Source organism: Phoca vitulina, unplaced genomic scaffold (genome assembly GCF_004348235.1).
Source record: "Phoca vitulina isolate PV1807 unplaced genomic scaffold, GSC_HSeal_1.0 scaffold36, whole genome shotgun sequence".
NCBI classification, from domain to species: Eukaryota; Metazoa; Chordata; class Mammalia; order Carnivora; family Phocidae; genus Phoca; species Phoca vitulina.
Window position 1 is genome coordinate 11739603 of NW_022589739.1, and position 23179 is coordinate 11762781.

General features: G+C 39.5%; 2 protein-coding genes across 2 annotated transcripts; one reads left to right on the forward strand and one right to left on the reverse strand.

The window, feature by feature from the left end:
* Positions 1-4539: 4539 nt before the first annotated feature.
* Positions 4540-5367, forward strand: LOC116646276 (putative olfactory receptor 52P1). The gene is given in 2 exon segments (XM_032426864.1): positions 4540-4838; positions 4841-5367. Coding segments are annotated over 2 exon segments (813 nt in total). The 5' UTR covers positions 4540-4552.
* A 12931-nt stretch (positions 5368-18298) lies between these two features.
* Positions 18299-19252, reverse strand: LOC116646412 (olfactory receptor 51G2-like). Its single transcript, XM_032427125.1, has one exon. The coding sequence runs from the start codon at positions 19250-19252 to the stop codon at positions 18299-18301; it is 954 nt and encodes a 317-aa protein (XP_032283016.1).
* Between the last annotated feature and the right edge of the window lie 3927 nt (positions 19253-23179).

Below are 23179 nucleotides of genomic sequence, written 5' to 3' on the forward strand. Positions count from 1 at the left end.
CAAATGTCACCTGAGAAAGGTCTACCATGACTACTCTGTCTAAAATTATGTTTCTTGTCATTTTCTGTCTTCCTATTTTATTTTTTATTAGTACTTTTCAATACCTATTTGTTACATATTGACTTTAATGAAATTCTCCCTTACTGGCTTAGAAGTTCTGTGAGATCAAAGACTTTGTCTTCTTTGTTCACTACTACATTCCTAGAACTTAGAGAAATGTTGACACATAATAGATGCTCAATAATATTCTGTAGAGCAAATATCATTACTTGAATAGAGTTCTGCCCAATAGTATCCCAAGTTAACAATGAATAGCCATGTCTATCCCTGAGCCCCATTAAGACAATGGAGATCCTTGGCTTAGCTCTAAGCACTGTGGTGCTGGCAGAAAATTTAAGAGTCATCTCATTTATCTGCTATTGCCACTTATTTCCCTCTATTAGAATCAGTTGTGTCTCTGGAAGAACTAAATGGGGGAATGGCCAAAACTCAGAATCCCTGAAACTTAATTCTTGAAGTATGAATCTATGCCCAGAGAACAAAGCCTGCACCTTCCTTTCTATCATCTGGGCCATGCCATCTCCCACTGGCTCTTCCTTTCACCATCTGCATTTAAAACTCCTTAAAATAGGAATCGTGTGTGTGTGTATTGCATGTGTATGTGTGTCTTCTAAAGGAATGTATTTGTAAATCATTAATATAATTAAAACTTTAGATATGGTTAAAAGACAAGTCATGTAATTGCATTATCTTAGATGAGTATTATCATACTTTTTTAAAAAATAGTGGAACCCCTCAAATGAAACGTTATATAACACACTGTGGTGAACTGTGGTGAACATCCGTTGTTTCCCTTCTTTGGTATAGAATTCAAAAATATGATAGCTTGCTTCCTGGGAACCCGTTCTCCTAGTCACACAGTTTTTTTTGGAGTAAACACTTGTATTTGCAAGAAAATATTTAAGGATTTTTACATATTCATTTAACCTTACTAACCATCTTGGGAGGTATATGTTCTATCACTATAAATTTGCCCAGGTTTATCAGCCACTTTTTTTCCAGTTTTTTTATTTTTTATCTTTTTACCCTTTTTTAAGTTGTAATTTCTTTCACTATACAGAAGTTTATTTTGAGGTAGTCTCAATATATTATTTTTGCTTTTGTTTCCCTTGCCTTAGGAGACATGCCTATAAAAATGTTTCTACGCTCAATGTCAAAGAAATTACTGCCTGTGTTCTCTTCTAGGATTTTTATGGTTTCAGGTCTCACATTTAGGTCTTTAATCCATTTTGAGTTATTTTTGTTTCTGGTGTTAGAAAGCAATCCAGTTTCATTCTTTTGCATGTTGCTGTCCAGCACCATTTATTGAAGAGACTGTCTTTTCCCCATTGTATATTCTTGTCTCCTTTGTAGATTAATTGATCATGTAGGCAAGAGTTTATTTCTGGGCTTTCTGTTCTATTGGGTTGGGGTGAGGGGACGGGCAAAATGGGTGAAGGGGAGTGGGAGATTCAGGCTTGAATAAGTCACAGGAATAAAGCAGACCATAGGGAATATAGTCAATGATATTGTAATAGTGCTGTGTGGTGACAGATGATAGCTACACTTGTGGTGAGCATAGCATAATGTATAGAGATGTTGAATCACTATGTTGTACACCTGAAATTAATGTAACATTGTATGTCAACTATAGTCAAATAAAATTTTTAAATGTTAACTTTGAACTGGGCTTCACTGGTTGCCAGAAAATGCCCATTATCCCTTGTTTGCCATGTTTTACACCTGCTGTCTTCTCTCCTTCATGTGTACCTTCCTCCAAGCCTACCTTCTATTTCTGAATCTTTGACTAAGTTTTACAGCACTAATTGCTTTTCTGCTGAATGAGCCTGTGTCTTTTTTTTGTATCTATAGGTCTCTCATTAAATTATAACTAATTTTGGGGGCGCCTGGGTGGCTCAGTCGTTAGGCGTCTGCCTTCAGCTCAGGTCATGGTCCCAGGGTTCTTGGATGGGGTCCCGCATAGGGCTCCCTGCTTGGTGGGAAGCCTGCTTCTCCCTCTCCCACTCCCCCTGCTTGTGTTCCTGCTCTCCCTATCTCTCTCTCTCTCTCTCTCTCTGTTAAATAAATAAATAAAATCTAAAAAAAAAAATTATAACTAATTTTTTATGTCTGCCATCCCAAACCAGACTATGAACAAAAAGGTGTGATCCTTCAATTCTATGCCCTAACATCTAGCATAATTCTTTGTGGGTAGTAGATGCTCAGTCAATGATCATTGAATTAGATAATAAAATAAAAACTTTTTACCAAGTGCTTGGCACAGATCAGGCAAAATGATAAGTACCTTGCATATGTCATCTCATTTAATACTCATTGCCTCCCCATTTTACAGTGAAAAACCTACAGAGAAGCTAAGTAGTTTAACCAAAAGAAATATTGAGAAGTAAGTATTTGGGACACATGGAAGGGGCTAGGAGAAAAAGGAAAATTAGCAAAATTTCCTAAACTGTGTTCCTGTGACAGAAAGCCTTTAGGATTATTTGTGTGCAGAGGTCTGTCCACCCACCCCCTTCCCATCCACTCTGAGCTCTCAGGATAAATCTCTATTGCCCTATTTTTCCCCCTACCTTACCCAGATATCCTAGCTTCAATTTTCTGCCTCTTTCCAGTATCTCAAAGGTCTTTTTAAATGTCTTCATCCCCAGGGAATTTTTACTCAGGGCCTTAATAATAGGATAAATATTCCAACCTTTTTGCTCCCCACACACTAATCCCTGCAGGACCTGAGACTTCACTACCACTCCCTGCCCCAGACCTGGTAAGTCTGTCTGTGTATTCAACCCTATAATATGCACACTACTAGCAGGCCAAAGACCTGACTGCACTAAGATCATTTTCTCACTGAGGTGGTCTCTACTTCAGATAAAAGGCACTTACAAATAAATCACACTTTTTGATCACTGCTATGTGCCATGTAGTGCTCTTAGATGAATGTCCCCCATAAGGATTCCTCACAGTAACCTCTGAAGTAGGAATCAACCTCTTCCGGTCACAGATGAGGAAGCAGGTTGACAAAGGTTGAGTGACTTGACTGAGATCACACAGTTGGTGAGTTAGGAGAGTTGAGATTTGAAATGGGCTGCTCTTACTTTTCCACTAATAAAAGTTGTATCCTTGGCAAGTACTTTTCCACTAATAAAAGTTGTATCCTTGGCAAGTAGCTTCCTCATGAGCACTTCCAGCAATGAACAACTTGTTCCTTTCCTCATGAGGCAGGTTTGTTCCTATACTTGAGCTCCTGTTCTAACATATTTTCGATAAGGCCTTTTTTAATACCAAACTCTAAGGTAATTCAGAACAATGAGACGGACATAAAGTAGAGTTATTCTGGGTGAGTTGTATGGAAGAGGCTGAGAGTCTCTCCTTCAAAAGAAAATTACAGTATAGCACAACAGCATTCACAGGTAGAGAGAAAAAGTTGTAAGAGTCTCTAGCCACTCACCTCCACCATGGAGAAGGTTCTGTAGCCATGCCACTCACCTCCCAGCCCACAGCCTAGGGATCATTGAATCAGAAGTGGCAAGAGCTCCTTTGAATGTGGCAATGGTAACCCACCTCCTGCCTTGTATCACTTCCCAGTGCCCTACAATCTTATCCTGGAGATTTTTTATGAGATCTAACTCAAATATTATTGAGGACAGGAAGTGATGACCCCCAAGGCCTTCACCTTGATCTCTCTTAGAATCCGGGCATACTGTGCTCAACAAATGCTTTTCCAACTTCATTTTCTCTATCTGTGCAAATGGGTCTGAGGCAAGGGGAGCATGCAGTCATTGTGCTATGTAACTACAAAGATAGAGTGAACATTCTTTGAGAGGCAACTCAGGGGCTGAGGAAACTTGATTCAATTATTAAAAGGCTGAGTGGAAGAAGAAAAAAGGGAAAAAGCAAGGCTGTCCCATTTATGTCTGATTATCCAACTCTCAATTTTCTCCACACCAAAGAAAGGGCATTGAAGTATGGACACTCCAAAACAATGTCTTAACTAAATGTATGTACCTGCGTCTTCTGAGTACAGCTTTGCTCACTCATTTTATACAGCAACATATATATACACACAGTTACATGCTGAACTAAGCACATAGTGTGCTTATTCAGAGAATGGAGCAGGTTTACATATACCATTTTACAAGGACCCCCCACCCAGATTGTTCTCTGTCCCTGACCCTTCAGCTGCCACCAAAACTGAAATACCCTCTGGATATACTCGATCCCAAGCTGAATGGTAGAAATTCAGGGAGGGGAAATAGCACAGAAGAAAAAAATAGGAAACACATGGAAGAAGGGATGATGAGACATAAAGAGACAAGATGATTGTCTCAATACCACAGTGACAGCCACAATTGGCACTGGGATGGCAACCTGGTCCAGGGTTCCTTCACCCAGACCACATTAGAACTTACTCTTTCTCTTCTTGCCTCTTTCTTTCTGGGTATGGATAGCTGATGTAAGGGATTATAAGGAGTATTGTAGCTTAATGTTAGGGATATAAATGGGCTATCTCCAGAAGGTTCAATTAGTTCCATTCTCTGTCCCAACTAGCAACCTATTCCTATGCATGCTGTCCATCATTGACCTGGTACTCTGCACTTCTACTGTGCCCAAGCTCCTTGCACTTTTTTGGACAAATGCTACTGAGATCAACTTTGGGGCCTGTGCTACCCAGATGTTCTTTATCTATGGCTTTTCAGCCGTCGAATCTGGTATCCTGCTAGCAATGGCCTTTGACCGCTACTTGGCCATCTGCTGGCCACTGCACTATGGGTCATTGTTGCCCGAGAGACTGTGGGCAAGCTGGCAGCTGCTGCTGTGTTTCGTGGCTTGGGGCTCATGACCCCACTCACCTGCTTACTGGCAAGGTTGAGCTACTGTAGCCAAGTTGTGGCCCACTCCTACTGTGAGCACATGGTTGTAGTGAAGCTGGCTTGTGGGGGCACACGGCCAAACAACATCTATGGCATCACTGCTGCCACGCTGGTGGTGGGCACAGACTCCATTTGCATCGCTGTCTGCTATGCACTCATCCTCCAGGCTGTGTTAAGCCTTTCCTCCAAAGAAGCAAGGGCTAAGACATTTGGCACTTGTGGCTCCCACCTTGGTGTCATCCTTCTCTTCTATACACCGGGACTCTTTTCATTCTACACACAGCGTTTTGGCCAGCATGTACCCTGGCACATCCACATCCTCCTGGCTGACCTCTACCTTGTTTTACCACCCATGCTCAACCCCATCATCTATGGCATGAAGACCAAACAGATCTGGGATGGAGCCCTCCGACTGATGAAGCAGGGCATTGTTCAGTCTTAAGTCTTCAACCCCACCCTGGAAAGCTATCTTCTTCCTTTAGGCCTTGGGCAATTGTTGGAGGAGGCCATTGAGAGGATGTGACCACCAGTTAACCTGTGAGCTGGCTGGGGGTATTTGGGCGTTCTTTATCCCTTCCTCTGTCCCTGGAATGTACATTCTGACCACCATTCCCACAGTGAGAGCTGTTCTAAGTACACAGCCTTGAGAGAGTAAGGTATTGTTGAGCCCATCTGGACCTTATACATGACTAAACCCAGTTAAGGCCTCTACATAAACTTTTAAGATTTGGCAGATGGGTGCTTATCTTGTGGCCACCAAGACAAATCTCTTAAGTAAGTCCCTTGCTTTTTAAACCTGCCACCTACCCATCTGGAGTGGCCTGCCTCTTTCCTTGGTCTCTTCTTGCTCTCTGTGTATGGGAGCCAATTTGTGAACCAACATCAATTGTTAAGAGACCAGTAGTTTCCCGCATGGTGGAGAGAGAAAAACCCACACTCAGTGGTATCCTTACTTCAATAAGGAGATAAAGCACAAGTCTGATGGGTGAAGAATCATCATATATTTCCCACTTGTGATGTAGATATGGTTACAAAGCCTAGGGATCCCCTGTCTATTGGGAAACATGGTCACCAAGCTGATGATAGCCTCCCCGGGAATTCCACACTGCTCTTCTGACATGGCTCCTACCTTCTAGGAGACCTTGATAAAATGAGAAAGATATGACTGATGATCTGAAAAGGAAAAAAATCCTCATCCATAGTCAGGTGTTCCTACTCTGATATGGATACATGAATACCTCCCTCAGTGAACTCCAAGTTTGACAGGAGAAACACATACACAGAGAAGAGAAGCAGAGAGATGGAGATAGAACACTCAGCAATGGACCATAGGGACAACCGTGTCCACTGTACAGAGGAATACGCAACAAAGTGTAATGTCAATCTAGGAAGGTGAGAATTTTCATCTTTTCATTGAGCATTTAGTATGCTAAAAATCTAGGGGTATGGACTTGATTAGGTCAAAAGTCCTTGTGGAGACTGTTAACTGTTAGCCAGAGGAAAATAACAATAGGGAGACAACAGTGAAACAAATTAGTTTAATTAGCCAAATTAAAGAAATATGATTAGGATAAGCACAGGGACCATGGGTATTGAGTAAGGACACCTAACTTGCTCAGGGAAAAGAGATCCCAGTACCCACCTCTTTTCATTCCACATCTCTACACATAGGAAAGGCCGCTTTCTCAGAAGCCTTCGATGATGCCTGGGGTGTAAGGTGTGGGAACAAAGTCTCAGACTAGATGATATCAAGTCTGTTCCCTGGGAGTGGCCATGAGGAGCTGCCACCAAGCCTCAAATGTCCAGGGAAAAGACTATACCCCTTCTTTGGAGAGAAAATAGAGAAAGCAATCCAATTTGACCTCCAGAGCAGGTTTTAAAAATTAAAGTGATGGCTGTGATTAGGAGGCCCATTAGGATCCAGAGTTCGCAGAGTCTCTGGTTTTGACATCCCTGCTCAGAATCTACATTCAGATTGGTAAGGAGTTAATAGGTATTTGGCTCTCAGGCAAAGCATTCTAATAAGTTAGGGAAGAGCTTGCGCAGAAGGCCACTAGCAGGCTCAGGAAAACCTAGGTCATCAGAACTTCATCCAGTTATAGCAGTAGATTAACTTAACACTCTGCAGTGCCTCACAAGAATATGCATCATCTTGGGGCGCCTGGGTGGCTCAGTTGGTTAAGCGACTGCCTTAGGCTCAGGTCATGATCCTGGAGTCCCAGGATCGAGTCCCGTATCGGGCTCCCTGCTCGGCAGGGAGTCTGCTTCTCCCTCTGACCCTCCTCCCTCTCATGCTCTCTGTCTCTCATTCTCTCTCTCTCAAATAAATAAATAAAGTCTTTAAAAAAAAAAAAAAGAATATGCATCATCTTCTTAGAGTTTCATAACCATCTGATGAAGGCACATAATTACCTCCACTTTACAGAGTCCAAGGCAAAAGATTAGGAAGGTAATAACTTGCCCAAGAAATCAAGTAAATATCAGAGCCAGAATTCAGATCTTTTTAATTCTAAATTCTGTGTTGTTTACCCCTTATCCAATAAGTTCCTATAAATCTAGACCCTGGAAACAAAAATCTAATAAGATTTAATCTAGGAATGAGGGGATAATTCTTTTCCTAATATCACTGATCTAACTGAGAATATGCAACATGACAAACACTCTTCTAGGGTTTGGAAATATAATGATGATTCAGGAAGATAAATCCCTGATGACAACTTGAATAGGAGACCTCAGCAAAGTCCCCCACCCATGTACTCTGACTCCTGTGTTACCATAATAATTCTTCCTTCACTCTAGGGCTCAAAATTAGTAGCTTTAATTTTCCCACAAACAGCCCAGGTTGCCAGGCAACTAGAGACCTCAGATTGGCCAATAAATTCTAGTCTCCAGGATACTTAATTCAAATTATGGGGGAAATCAAGAAAACCAGCTATACTCTATTTGGGACCATTGGTTACAGTTGATTTATTTTTCCAAAACTATTTTTTAATGAGGTATAATTTACCTAAAATAAAATGCATATGTTAAATATATAATTAGATGATATCTGACAAGCATGTGCATCAGTATAACCACCACCTTAATCAAGGTACAGAATATGTTTATAATCCCAGAAAGTTCCCTTGTGCTCTTTCCAGGTAAAACCCTTAGGGGTCCTCCACTGAGAAAACCACTGTTTGATTTTGATTACCTTGGATCAAACTTACTGTTCTAGAAGTTCATATAAGTGGAATGCTATAATATATATTCTATGTGTCCAACTTCCTTGGCTCAACATGTTTTTGAGATTCATTTGTATTGTGTGCATGAGCTGTGAATTCCTTTTTATTTGCTAGTATTCCACTGCATGAATACACCAAAGTTTAACTATTTTGGGACACTTGAGTTGCTTCCTTTTTTTTTTTTTTTTTTTTTTTGCTATTATAAATAAAGCTGCTTTGAATATTTCTTAAACTAAAAGTAGAATTTCTGGGTTATAAGGTAAATGTATGTTTAATAGAACCTACCAAATTGTTTTCCAAAGTAATTGTACCATTTTATACTCTCGCAAGTGTTGCATAACACTTCTCAGTTGTTCTACATCCTGATAAACCCTTGAAACTACCATTCTTTTTTTATTTTAACCATTCCAATGGTAAAATGGTAATTTGTGGGTTTAATTTGCGTTTTTCTGATGACTGACATTGAGCAACTTTTTATACATTTACTGTTTGTGCATATACCTTCCATGAAATGTCTGTTAACATCTTTTGTCCATTTTTTATTGAATTTTTTGCTTATTGATTTGTACTAGCCATTTATATATTTCGCATACAAGTCATCTGTCATATAAACATAGTGAAAATATTGGCCAATTTTGTGGCTTGCCTTTTGATTTTCTTTTTTTTTTTTTAAAGATTTTATTTATTTATTTGAGACAGAGAGAATGAGAGAGAGAGAGAGAGCACATGAGAGGAGGGAGGGTCAGAGGGAGAAGCAGGCTCCCTGCCAAGCAGGGAGCCCGATGCGGGACTCGATCCAGGGACTCCAGGATCATGACCTGAGCCGAAGGCAGTCGCTTAACCAACTGCCACCCAGGCGCCCTTGCCTTTTGATTTTCTTATATATCTCTTTGATAAAAAGAAATTTTTAGTTGCGTATAAAGTAATGAATCATTGAACACTACAACAAAAATTTATGAGAACTATATGTTGGCTAACTGAACATAATAAAATAAATTTTAGTTATAAACTCAAAATTAGCAATCTTATTCATGGTTAGTGCTTTGTTTTATAGATTTAACTTATAATTTTAGGTCTGTAATCCAACACAAATAATAATTGTATAAGGTGTGAAGTAGAGATCAAGATTTATTTTTTTCACTTATGTATATTCAGTTCCAGAATTTATTGGAAAGACTTTTCCAAATTGAATTGCCTTGGCAACTTTGTCAAATATCAGTCAACTCTTTATGTGTGGATGTATTTCTGGATTTTCTTTTCTCTTTCATTAATCTATTTGATTATCATATCAATCTCATATCCTCATATCAACACTGTCTTAATAACTTTATAGTAAGTCTTGAAAGGAAATAGTATAAGTCCTCCAACACTGTACTTCCACTGTTGTTCTGGCTGTTCCATATTCTTTGCATTTATATATATATATAATTTATATATATATATATATATATATAATGTGTGTGTCAATTTGTTAGAAAACATATAATCAAACCCTAGTAATATTTTTTGTAGAAATTATTTTTTTCTGATTTCATATTGGCTAGGACCTCTGATACAATATTCAATAGAATTAGGCAAACATCCTTGCCTTGTTTCTGATCTTAGGAGGAAAGTATTCAATCTTTCATAATTAAATATCATGTTAACTGTAGGTTTTTCATAAGTTTCCTTTACCATTGTTGAAAATTATCCAGATGGTGTTGAATTTGGTCATCATTTTTTTTTATAGAGTTAGGTAATCACATGATTTTTCTCCTTCATTCTATTAATGGAATATACCAATTGACTTATTTTTAAATGTTAAACTACCTTATATTTCTGGAATAAACCCCACTTGGTTGTGATGTACTATCAAATTCGTATATTGCTGGAATCAGTTTGCTAATATTTTGATAGGGATAATTGGCTCTCTGTTCATGACAGATACTGATCTTGTAATTTTCTTTCTTATAATTTCCTTGTCAAGTTCTTATATCAGGGTTTTGTTTACCTCCTAAAATGTACTAAAGTATTCCCTATTGCTCTATTTTCTGAAAATGTTCATATAACATTTATTTATTCCTTAAATATTTGATAGAATTACACAGGAAAGAAATTTGGGTCTGAAGTTTCCTTTGTTTTTTATTTTACATTTAATTTTTAATGAATAATTCTATTCAAATTTTCTATTTTCACAATCTTTCCATTTTCTCTAGATTGTCAAAATAACAATTGTCATAATATAACAACATAATTTTATAAATTTTATAATTTTATAAATTATTCATAGTATCCTTTTATTATCCTCTCAATTCTGTAGGACTTGTCACCTTTTATTATATTGGTTATTCATGTTTACTTTGTCCTGTTTTGTCATGCTGGTAGGGGAGAAAGGTGTATCAGTTTTATTAATTTTTAGAACCAGACTGTGGCTTTATTTTTCTGTTTTTCTTTAATTTCTGCTCTTTATTTCCATTCTTCTATTTACTTTGGGTTTAATTTGCTCCTCTATTTCTAGCTTCTTAAGGTGGAAACTTAAGACCATTGATTTTTAAAAACTCACATGTATAAGCTTCTCTCTATGCATTGCATTAGCTGTATCCCACAAATTTTGATATGTTGTGTAAAAATATTTTGTACTACTGTTTAATTTCCCTTATGACTTTTTGTGACCCATTGGTTATTTTAAGTGTGTTATTTACTTTTCAAATACTTGGTGATCTTCTATATTTATTATCACTATTAATTTATAATTTAATTCCATTACGGTTGGAAAACATAGGCTGTATTTTAGCCCTTCAAAATGTATTCAGACTTGTTTTATGGCCCTGATATAGTCTGTCTGGGTAAATACTCCATGTCTACTTCAAATTAATATTTCTTCATGTTTTGAGTGTATTTTATGATTATCAGATAGGTCAAATTGATCAACGATCAACTTTACCATATCTTTAAAGATTTTTTTTATCTGGCTCTCCTATCAGTCACTGACAGAACTGTTAAAAATTTCTAATTACAGGGGCACCTAGGTGGCTCAGTCAGTTGGGCGGCTGCCTTCGGCTCAGGTCATGATCCCAGGGTCCTGGGATGGAGCCCCGCATCGGGCTCCCTGCTCAGCAGAGAGCCTGCTTTTCCCTTTCCCTCTGCCTGCCGCTCTGCCTACTTGTGCTCTCTAACTCTCTGTCAAATAAATTAATTAAAAAAAAAATTTCTAATTACAATTATGGTTTTCTCTATTTTTCCTTTTATTTCTGTCAATTTTGCTTTGTGTATTTTGAAGATCTGTTATTAAGTGTATACACATTTATAATTTTTATATCTTTTTTCCTTAAATTCTTTTTATTTAAATTCAATTTAGGTAATATATACTGTATTATTAGTTTAATGGGTAGAATTTAATGATTCATCAGTTGCATATAGCACCCAGTGCTCATTACATCAAGTGCCCTTAATACCCATCAGCCAATTGCCCATCCCCTCACCCACTTCACCTCTAGCAACCCTCAGTTTGTTTCCTACATTTAAGAGTCTCTTATGGTTTGCCTCCCTCTCTGTTTTCATTTTATTTGATTTGACATTTTAGCATTATAAAATGAGAGACTATGGATTCCAGGAAACAAACTGAGGGTTTTAAAGGGGAGGGGGGTGGGGGGATGGGTTAGCCCAGTGATAGGTATTAAGGAGGACACGGGTTGCATGGAGCACTGGTGTTATATGCAAACAATGAATCATGGAACACTACGTCAAAAACTAATGATGTACTGTATGGTGACTAACATAACATAATAAAAAATAAAATAAAATGATCCTCTTTATCTTGAGTGGTAATCTGCTTTCAAGTCAATTTTGCCTGATTTATACAACCAACTTTCTTCTTAAACTGTATAGTACATCATATTCCATCCTTTTACATTTAAACTGTCAGTGGCTTTATACTTAACTGTAAAGAGCAAAAAGTTGGGCCTTATGTATCTAGTCTGACAAATTCTGCTTATTAACTGGAATATATAGTCTGTTTACATTTAGTGTTATAATATACTTGGGTTTAAGTCTATCATACTATTTGTTTTGTATTTGCCTCCTTTGTTCTTTGTCCTTTATTTCTACTATATTCCTTTGGGGGGGTAATTGAACATATATTGAAATACCATTCTATCCCCTCTACTTGTGGTTAGCCGTACTTCATATTATTTTTGTATAGGTAGCTCTAGGGCTTACCCTATATATCCCTAATTTATCACAATCTTCCTTAAATTAATGTTATATCACTTCATGTAAAACATAAGAATAGTAAACAGTTCAGTTCCATTTACTCTGTCCTTTGTGCTATTTTTACATATATTTTACATAAAATATATATTTACACATATTTTGTATACATTATAAACTTTGAAAACTTATTTAAACTACTTTAAAGAATAAAACTATTTTATGCATATATTTACTATTTTCAGTGCTCTTCTTTCCTTCCTCTAGATCTAAATTTTCATACAGTATTTCTCTTCAACATGAAAAACTTCCTTTAGCATTTTTGTAGTATAAGTTTGTTGGAAAGAAATTCTCTCAGCTTTTACCTGAAAATATTCTTACTTAAAATGTATTTTTGATAAAAAATTTTTTGCTAGCTATAGAATCCTAGATTGACAGGTTTATTTTTCCTTTTAGCACTTTAAATACATTGGCCCTTTGTTCTTTTACCTCATTTTTTTTTATGAAAGTCTTTCATAATTCTTATTATTCCCATAAATATCTTTTTTCAGAAGCTTTGGTTACATTTTTTCTTTGTATTTAGTTTTCATCAGTTTGACTTTGTGTCAATGTGTAATTTTCTTTGTATTCATTTTGCTTGGGACTCTGAATTTCCTGGATCTGTGAATTACTTTTGTAATTTTGTAATCAAATTTGGAAAATGTTTTTAATTAATTCACAAAGTATTTTTCTGACCCGTTTTTCTCCTCCTCAGACTTCAATCACTTATATGTAAGACTACTTGGTAGAGACCCAAATGTCATTCTATTTAAATTCTTTTCTGTTTCTATTAATTGGTTAATAGAATACTGGATAATTTTTATTGACTTGGTCTTCAGGTTCTCTATCCTTTCTTTTGCATTATCCAATCTGATGTTATCCCCAACAATGATTTTACTTCAGATATACTTTCAGATCTAGAACTTTCATTTGATTCTTTTATGCAGTTTCTAAATTTCTCCTTAAATCCCTATATCATCAGGAGGTAATCAGAAGAACCACTGGACCCAGGCAATCAGAGGCTCCTCACCTCCTCCCCTGTCCTGGGGTTGTTTGCTCTGCCTACCACTCTCACACTGGGAGCTGTTCCAAGGACATATCCTTGAGAGAGTAAGGTGTCTGAGATCATCTGGATGGCATACATGACTAAGCCCAGTTAAGGCCTCTATATAAACTTTTAAAGTTCTGGTGGGTGGATGTGGAGATCAACTCACCTTGTGACTGCCCAAGACAAGCCTCATATATAAGTTCCCTTGCTTATTAAATCTTCCACCCACCAATCTGGAGTTATCTGCCTCTTTCTTCAGTCTTTCTTTGCCTTCTCTGTACAGGGGCCAGTTTCATATTACACCTGGGAAGCTCCCAAGAAGGTTGCATACTAACTGTCACCTATTTATCCATCTTCTTTGTATTTTTTAAACAGTTTTTATAGTTATGCTAAAATATGTTTTAATATTTCATTCCAAACACAAAGAGAAAATATTTGTGTAACCCAAAATATGATCTATAAGAAGTCTCTTTCTGCTAACTTTTTTTCCTCTTGATTATGCTTTTTTGGTATGTATAGTAACTTTTCAGACTATAACAGACATTGTAAATGATGTATTGAAAAATCTCTTGATCCTGTTATCTTGCCTTGAGGAGTGTTTAGTTTTTGTCTAGCAGGCATAATTTACTTATTGATGGGTCAAGATCTTATCCTAAGAGGTTTAACTTCAGGCTTTCAGATTTTATTATTCTATTTTTCTCTTATTCCAAGATCAAAGCCCTTAGTATGTGGATGTACTATTAAGGCACAGCTTTTCTGAAGGTTTAAAGTCTGAGGTGTTACCAGTTGTTCTCAACTTAGTAAAACTAAAATATCAAACTCTGTCTTCCTAACAGGAAATTGCTGATATCAGGGATGCTACCCTAATTTAAGCTATTGTACAATTTTCTTAGTTGTAGTCTCTCTGACCTTGTAATACAGGAAAAATTATACCTGGTGGCCAGGATCATTGCACTCTCTGCTCCTTCATTCTTGTATGGCTGGTTCATCATAACATGTACTGCTCTATTGTCTCATCTTCTCCTTAGGCCCACCTGTTCTCCTCCCTTGAGGGTCCATTCTAGGGTCCTTTGGTTTCCCTTTCCCTTCTGATATCCACTATTTAAGCATTCTCCCAGCAGGGTTAGAGGTCCAAGCCCTTCTCAGGACACTACTTTTCTCTATTTTGTAACTCCAATAGGCCGTGGGCCAACATTATATCCTATTCAGATGAGTGATTAGATGGGCTTAACCAAGTTACTACTACTAATAAATGCTTTGAAGTAACGAGTAGATAGAGAGTAACTCTCTGGACCATCTCAAGAGTCAGAAGATGGATACTAAGTGTTTTGGTGCCTAGAAACAGAAGAATATCCATGGGTCAGGACAATCCTTTCAGTTTTTCTAAGAAATAGAGACAGTTGCCAGTCTTAAGATTGTTATACAGAGCCTGAGCCACCCTAGGATTCAAGGTCAGAAGAGGAAAAAGCAAAGAAGGGAAGAAACTGATGAACTAAGAATTTGTATAGGAATTTTATTATGTTATTACAGTCTTTCTCAACTGGAACTCAGACTTCTGGGATTCTTGGTGGGAGGAGATAAGGGATATACCATATTTATACTTTCTACAACTTTATTTGCATATAAGTTATTTCCTCTAGAAGCAAATACTATATTTCTCCACCTACACTGTTCTAAGGTATAACCGGGCATGGAAACCATGAAAAGTGATGAAGTAGATCTTGAAGAGAGCAAGAAACTTCTTGCAAAGCACCTGCTTCAAATAAGGTCATGTCATGATTCCCAGGCAGAGAAATTGTTCTCTTCTTGTGAAGGGAAAAGAAGTGCTTCTGCCAGCCTGGAAAGTTCAGAAAATATTGAAGGTTGAGTAGTTGTAGGCTCATTCACTGAAATGCCTCATTTCTTGCTCTTAAAGTCCCACACTTTCTGTATCAGGTCATCTACACCAAAGTAAATTTTCTATTGAGACTGTATATTCAGTTGTCTTTATATTTCTGCCAGCCTTAAAATCCTAGCCTGGGTCTGATTTTCAGTAGTCTGTCTTCTGGCTGAAGAAATTAGAGTCCCTTTTAAAGCTACCATGGAGGACCTCTGCCTTTTACTGGTATAGGCCAGAAGTAAGATTTTTTTTTTTTTTTAACTCTAATTTTCTGCATGGGTGGAGGATAGTCTGTTGTTTTTTTTTAATATTTTATTTATTTATTTGACAGAGAGAGAGACAAGAGCACAAGGAGGGGGAGCTGCAGGGAGAGGGAGAAGCAGGCTCCCTGGCCCAATGCAGGGCTTGATCCCAGGACCCCAGAATCATGACCTAAGCTGAAGGCAGACACTTAACCAAACAAGCCACCCAGGAGTGGGTGGGGGGATAATCTTATTAGCCTAAAGATTAAGAGCAGGAGCTTTTAGATACATGTACATAGACTTTTTTTAACTAATAACAAAATCTAATATATATATCACACTTTGATAATTTTAACAGGGCAAACTAGTAATGAAGCTTTCTAGAAACCATCTTAGGATTCCACCTTGTGTCAGGCTCAAATACTTCAGTAGTTATCAGGTCTTTGGAGCAGAGGAAGGCATTACTGGAACATGCCGGGATGTCTGTACCCCGAAGGTAAAGTAGTAAAGACATTGACCCCAGATCTCTTCCAGTTCTTGATGTCAGTGGAGCCACAAAATATAAGAGTGGTTGTGCTATGGTAACAATAATTAAAACGAGACAAGTCTCCAAGCTCAGTGCTGCTGTTGAGAAAAGGTAAAAATGACAAAGCCAAAGGACCCCTACAATCCTAGATTGGGTGTCTAATATCCAAGCTTAATTCTGCTAACCGTCTCAATAGAACTTTTCCAGCCTTGGGGCCTGTATACATTTTTTGTTTTGTTTTTCCTGCCCAAGGCTGTTGTGATTCTGAACACCATCCTGTCAGCTTCGGGTTTCTGATAGAAATAGGTGGGACCCTCCTCAGCAAGATGGACATGCTGTCTCTCTGGTCAGAACCTTACTATTGGGATGGAGAGTGAAGTGGGCAGAGGGGCCTAGATAACACAGTTGCTTGTTCAATCCAAGATTTGTGGCCTTGATGAGGAACTTTATCATATAACACAAACTATCTTTTCAAATGACCTCCTCTTCCAAAGTAGCCTGTCAAACTAGACTTACTGAAACCCTTAGTTTGCTACTACTAGACATAATATTCTAAAATGGTAACTCTAAACTCATGATTTATTATCCTTGCTTCTTGACCTCTATGGGCAGGATCTGTGACCTTCAGACACACAGGGTTGGCAGTGGCCTTCTCCTAGTTACTGATAAGCATGGGGATCTGAGTTCTTTGGAATCCTATAGTAGATACAGTGGTCCATGTAAATACATCTAATAGGGGAAACAGCCTTTCCAGCTAGACCTGCATGTGGAGGGCTCACAGCTCCCCATCCTGCCTCCTGCCTCTGAGTTCCTATTCTCTTGTCTCAGTTCATGAAAATGATACATAGAAATGACTATGAGCAGTAAATTACTAATTATCTAGATAACTATAGATAGAAGCAGGAAGTTCCAAATAGCTTTATTGTGGCCTTTTTTATTAAATTTGAGTAGTGATTTTCTACCAGGAATATCCCTATTTCAGTTCTCCATGAAATGTTTGGTTATTTTAGGGCTGAGCAGGCCAAGGGCAATGCTAGTGCTGGAGTGGGATACCCTTCAGTTTCTGGGTAAAATTCCTTCTGAAAATTTGCAAACAGCTTTGGGAAAATCTCCACAAAAAATTTAAGCTCCTCTCTGAGCTGCACCCTTGGAACCAGGCTTCTTGATCATGTGATATAGAGATAGTCACACCTTGTCCCCAAGGCCTCTGACATCCCATCCTTACCTCATTCCATCACAGTTTACCAACTGCTCATTATGCCCCCACAGGCCTCAGACATTCAGATCTCTTGGTTCTCTCCCTTCCTGAGGACCAGCCATAAAGACTTTTCTTGTCCCTTTGTCTTCCCTACTCATTTATTCAACAATATATATTGAGCACCTATTATATGGTAGGCACTGTTCTTGGAGCTGGGGACACAACAGTGAACAGAACAGTCCCCAAATTTCTGGCCTTATGGAGCTTATATCCTAGCAGATCACCTGCATTGGAAGTGAGTGGGCTATTCCACCTTTACCATTGATGCTTGAGAAACCAGCACGATCCAGAAGTTCTGCTGAGCAGCTTTCCTAGGTTTAACAGTACCAAACTTCAAGCTCAAAGCAGAGACGCGCCTGAAGAGAATCAAGAGAAAACTACCACTCCCTAGGCTGCAGATAAGTGCTAGATAAATTCAGCATGTGCAGTGTCACCCTGTGTGTTACCCACCATCCACACCCCCCCATGTCTATTTCTTGATATGTGAGCTGGTTAATATTGAATTTGGGAGAAGGCCAGTGTCAAGGTGAATACAGTTTACTTCTACCTAACCTTATATATAATAGGAATATAGTTCTTCCTTAGGCTTAGAAATGAAATGGTGGGAGGGGAATCCAGTGGGGAAAAGGAGAGAGGTGCCTGCACAAATGGGTATGCACACATATCCTCTCAATTGCTGTGTCTGGGTCCCCTAGGAAAGGAGATGTCACAGTGTGAGTCTGAAATAGTTTAGCTCTAATCAGACAGAGCAATGAGAGGATTATCAAGGTAATACTTAAATATACTTTTCAGTGGTCTCAGTCCCCCAAAATTATAATTATAAAAGCTGACTGTGCCCCCACAAAGGGCTCAACAATAAAAGCTGAATCATTCAAACCTCAAAAATTAACTCTCCACCACTAATTCTCTCCCACCCCAAGACCCAGGTTTCCCCACAGGGGTCTGGTATTTCTGGGTCCTTCTGTTCTTCTAGGAGACATCAACCCTTTTCTGCTGGAAGCGCTTAAGGAGGCCCTGACGTATCTGCTTAGACTTGAGGCAGTAAACAATGGGGTTCATGAAAGGTGGGACCAAGAAGTGCAGGTTGGCCATGAGCACTGCCAGAGCAGGATAGCTGTGCTTCTCTACTCGGTGCAACACAGACAACCCCAGTTTGGGCAAATAAAAGATGAGAACAATGCAGAGGTGTGAGACACATGTGTTGAGTGCCTTGCGCCTTTCCCCAGGTGAAGCAATGCCCAGCACTGTTCGTAGGATCAGGGCATATGAGAGCACAATGAGAAAGGAGTCAAGGCCCAGTGACAAGAGGATGGAGACCAGGCCAACAAAGCTGTTGATCTGGGTGTCTGAGCAGGCCAATCCCACAAGGTCACAGTGCAGGCAGTAACAGTGAGAAAGTACACTGATCTGGGGAAAAAGCAGACGCCGCAGGAGGATGGGTCCTGGGAGGTTGAGCAGGACAGCCCTCACCAGGATGGCAGCCCCCACTCTGGCCATGGCTGAGTGGGTCAGAATTGTGGCATAGTGCAGAGGTTCCTGGATGGCAACAAAACGATCAAAGGCCATGGCCAGCAGCACACCAGATTCCACATAGGTGAAGGCATGGATGAAGAACATTTGTGCTGCACAGAGATCAAAGGGCAGCTCACGAGCACCCAGCCAGAAGAGCCACATCATGGTGGGGAAGGTAGAGGCACAGAGTCCCAGGTCAGAGGCTGCCAACATGGATACGAAGATGTACATAGGTTCATGTAAGGACGGATCTCTGCGGATCAGGAGAAGGATGATACTGTTACCCAGAATGGAAACCACACCGATGAGGTTGATGGGGATGGAAACCCAATGATGAGAGGCTTCCAGGCCTGGAAAGCCAGTGAGGAGGAAGGTAGAATGACCAGAAGTGCTGGTGTTGCAGGAGAACATGGTGATTCCAGGACAGAATGGTCCACCCTACAAGTAAGAGGCATTCATTCATTTGATCACCACTTATAAAGTCCCTACTAAGTGTGGGATGGAAAGGAAGAGCTGCCCCATAACCCTTTCTTAGGCCAGGAAAGAAACCTCATTCCCCTCCATCTCCTGGCTAATTTAGTCTCCTCTTTGGATATAGTGACAATGAATACATTTTAAGAGTTGATCTCCATTTACTGCTTTAGCCACTCAATATCTTCTCTTGGGCCTAAACAACCTCCTTTATTCACTTAAGCCATACCCAAAGACCTATCTCCAGAGTGTCTCCTCAGATTAAATAATGAAGAAAGGAGAATAATTTTCTGTCAAAATTTAGGATGGTATTATGAATAAGCAGTAGAGACTCCATTTTTCTTTATTCTTAGAGGCAGGTTTTCCACAGCCCAAGATACCTATTAGCAAATACACTAGAAAGGACACATTCAAACAAAGGATGTATTTTCAAAAACTTCGTCTGAGGAGGCTGGTTGGTTTTTTCCTCTGATGCTGCATAAAACCAACATTTTCTGTACTTCTTTTCTGGAAATGCCTTTGGGACCCCAAATAGGTTCTTTTGAATGTGTTCAATAGTGACAGATTTCTCTCCTGTGAAGATGGGTTGACTTAGAGTAAGTATCCAAGAATTCTTCAAGCTAAGTCTGGTAAAAAAGACAGGAACTCGGATGATGCACTTTTTGTTAAAATGCCATCCTCCCCAGCTCCAGCTCCCTTCCCTGCTTGAAGCTTCTGACTCTGTCTTTGAGACAGTCCTGTGGACATGGATTCAATGGGAAGGCACTGTCCTCTGAAATATCTTTTTCAGCCCTCTTGCCATAAAAGCTGTTATGATAGCCCCCAAGTACTTTGAAGTTCTCCTCGGTGTGGGCAGAAGGGTGAGGCTGACTGGCGTGAGGGTAACCACCTGAAGAGTTAGAGCAGCTGAGGTTCCAGAACCCCAGGATTAATAATGTTAAGCAAGGAGGCCAGAGTGTAGAATTAAAGCTCCTCTGATGCCATAACTTCACATCGCACCTTTGGGCTTTCCAGCCTCCCCAGATTCTCTCCTCAGCAACAGCACTGCATCTCCCTGTGTCTACTATCTTCACGTTGGCTTGCATTATAAATTGAATGTCTCACAGAAGCACAAACTGTAATTCTCCTACTTTGTCCTCAGAGCTCACCCTCTAGTACCTGTCAGGCCTTCCTCCCATTCCTGTTATCCATGAAATCTCCAGGGGAAAAAAAAAAAAAAAAACCTGGTATCTTTTTTCACTCCATTAACATATTCCCCAAATCAATTGTATTTGAACACTCCCCTCCTGTCAGATCCCAGTGAAACTGCAAATTGTCATCATTTCTCTAGATATTTATGCCTCCTAATTGTCCTACTTTCTTCATCTTCGGGGTCCTAAGGTTTTCTTCTTACAAAATAGTAGTAAAAGTCAGAAACAACATTTGTCTTTTATAAATGCTCCATACATGTATTGCTTGCTTAATCCTCCAACCCGTGGAGAAACCCTTTTTCCATTTTCTGTTGAAAAAAACTGGGGCTCAGAGATGCTAATTCACTTTGCCAAGGTCATGAAGCTAGGTGGCAGATCTGGGACTTAAATCCAAGCTGGCCTAAAGACAAAGGCTATTTGCTTAATTGCTTTATACAAGAAAGCATGGTTCCGGCACTTTATGGTTATTAGATCCTTGGCCCTCAAGACAATTTAAAGGCCAGTTTTTCTGTCCCCTCCCTCCAACCCCACTTCCTCTAAAGCAGATGCAGAAGTTGGGGACTGGAATGAGGTCACCCACTAGAAGTGGTCCTCAGATCAATCCAGCCAGACCCCTCTGCTCCAATCATTCCTAGTTTTTCTAGCCTTTCCACACAGATTGTGACTCATCCTCTGGATGCAGTGGCCAAGTCCTCTTCCACAGCCCACCTGCACCCAAGACCCAAGAGTGCTATGGTGGTTGATACAGGGAGGCTGGTCCCTCCTCCCCCACTCCCGTGCTGCAGGAGTGACAAGTTCACCAAAAAGTTGTGTTCTTGTCACAGAAAAAGGACAAGAATACTGACCTCACAGAGTATGAACACGGAACAGACTATAAACTGTTCAGCACGTGGTAGGCATTAAAATGTAATAACAAGCAGATTTCACATCCATTATCTCTTGAAGTCTCCCTACTTCCAAGGGCTGTTAATGGCATCATTCCCCTTCTGGAGATGAAGAAATAGAGCCTGAGAGGTGAGGAAACTTGTCAAGGACCACACGAAGAATCCGCCAAAGAGAAGACCAGCTTTAAGTTTCATCCATTTGACTCCAAAACTCATGCAGCTGTCCATTCCTCAGAATTCTCACCCCTAAAATCTTTGAAAATAATATTTATCCTTTGAGATCATTATAAAATGAGAATACATGCAAAGCACTTAGGACAGTGCCTGGGTTGCAACATAATAAGCAGTTGCAAATAATAATGGCTAATATTTGAGTATTTACTGCTTCATGATCATAAGCAAGTTTCCCACTTCGCATATGTGAAAACTGAGCTACCAAGTGGTTGCGAAACTTGCTTAAGATCATGAAGTAAGAAAGTGGATGAGCCTGGGTTCAAATCTAAGCAGTCTGACTCCAGAACCCACATTCGTAAGCATGGTGTTCCACTGCTGCTTTGTTGCTAGCTATGATGATTATTAGTGCCGCAAATGTTCATCCCCAAAGAAGATGAAATAGGACTACAGATGTATGGAATCTCCTCGTTTACCACCCCTGCCTCCTCTCTGGTCACTTATAATATGCATCAATCCTTGAATTTCCCCATAGAAAATTTCTAAATTTATAAGGGGCCCGTGTGCTTATTAACTGTCCCTGTGTTGCATAGTGCATGAGTTTAATTATAGGCTCATAGTTTAGGAAGAACTTTCTCCTCAAAGTAGTAATCTCCTGAGAAAGCAAAGGAGAAACATGATAAAACTATATCTGGAAAGAAAAAACAGGGAGACAAAGGGAGGGAAACAATGCAGAGCAGACCCTTCTGAGGATGGGGGGGAGGGGCAGAATTAAACTACACTTTCTGTCCCTCTACACTCTTACTCATTCAGGTTCCAGAAAGACTTTGTCTTTCTCTAATCAGGGAAGTCTGTCCCCAGATGGCCTGTAGCTGAACTATGAGCCACTGAAAAGAAATGACCCAACTTAGAGAAGACTGGAGACGCTTTTCCCCCACCCCGAAAGATTTCTATGGCAACCAGGTATCAGTCCCCAGCACTCAAGGGGATGTAAAGCTTTAAGCCTCTGGATTTGCCAGCTGAGTCCTGGGACTGAAGAAGCCCCAGGCTTGGGGCCAAGAGGAAGTTTTTTGTTTGTTTGTTTTATTTTTTTTATTGTTAGCCACTTTATAGTACATCATTCGTTTTTGATATAGTGTTCAATGATTTCTTTAGTTGCATATAAGGAAGTTTATGGAAAAATAGGCTTTGACATTTAGCCTAGCAGAGACCAGCAGGAACTAGGGACCCAAGTTTTCCCCAAGCCCATGATGCTGTTATGCTGTAGCCAAGATTAGCTCTATCACTGTTTTGCTCAGAAATAAGCTTAGCATAAACCTGCCTGGGCCACATAGCAATAACTGGGCAGTCACAAACTGTCTGCAGGGTCTCCAGCTCCCCAGAAATAACTCAGGCTCCTTCCACCTACAGCTGCTTTCTGGTTGTTTGAAGCTGCTATTATGATTTACGAATGAATGGGGATGTGTGGGGAGATTTCCTACCCTCCATATATCTTTCCTCCTCCTACCACATATAAACAGATTCTCGGAGGCTACAGCTTTCATACAGGACTTAGATCCCAAAAGCTATCAATGAAATTGCAGTGAAATCTGAGTGAAGGAATAAAATTGGAATTCCTCAAA

Excerpts from the sequence above, each read along its gene's own strand:
- LOC116646412 (XM_032427125.1), bottom strand. The coding sequence starts at position 19,252 with ATGTTCTCCTGCAACACCAGCACTTCTGGTCATTCTACCTTCCTCCTC.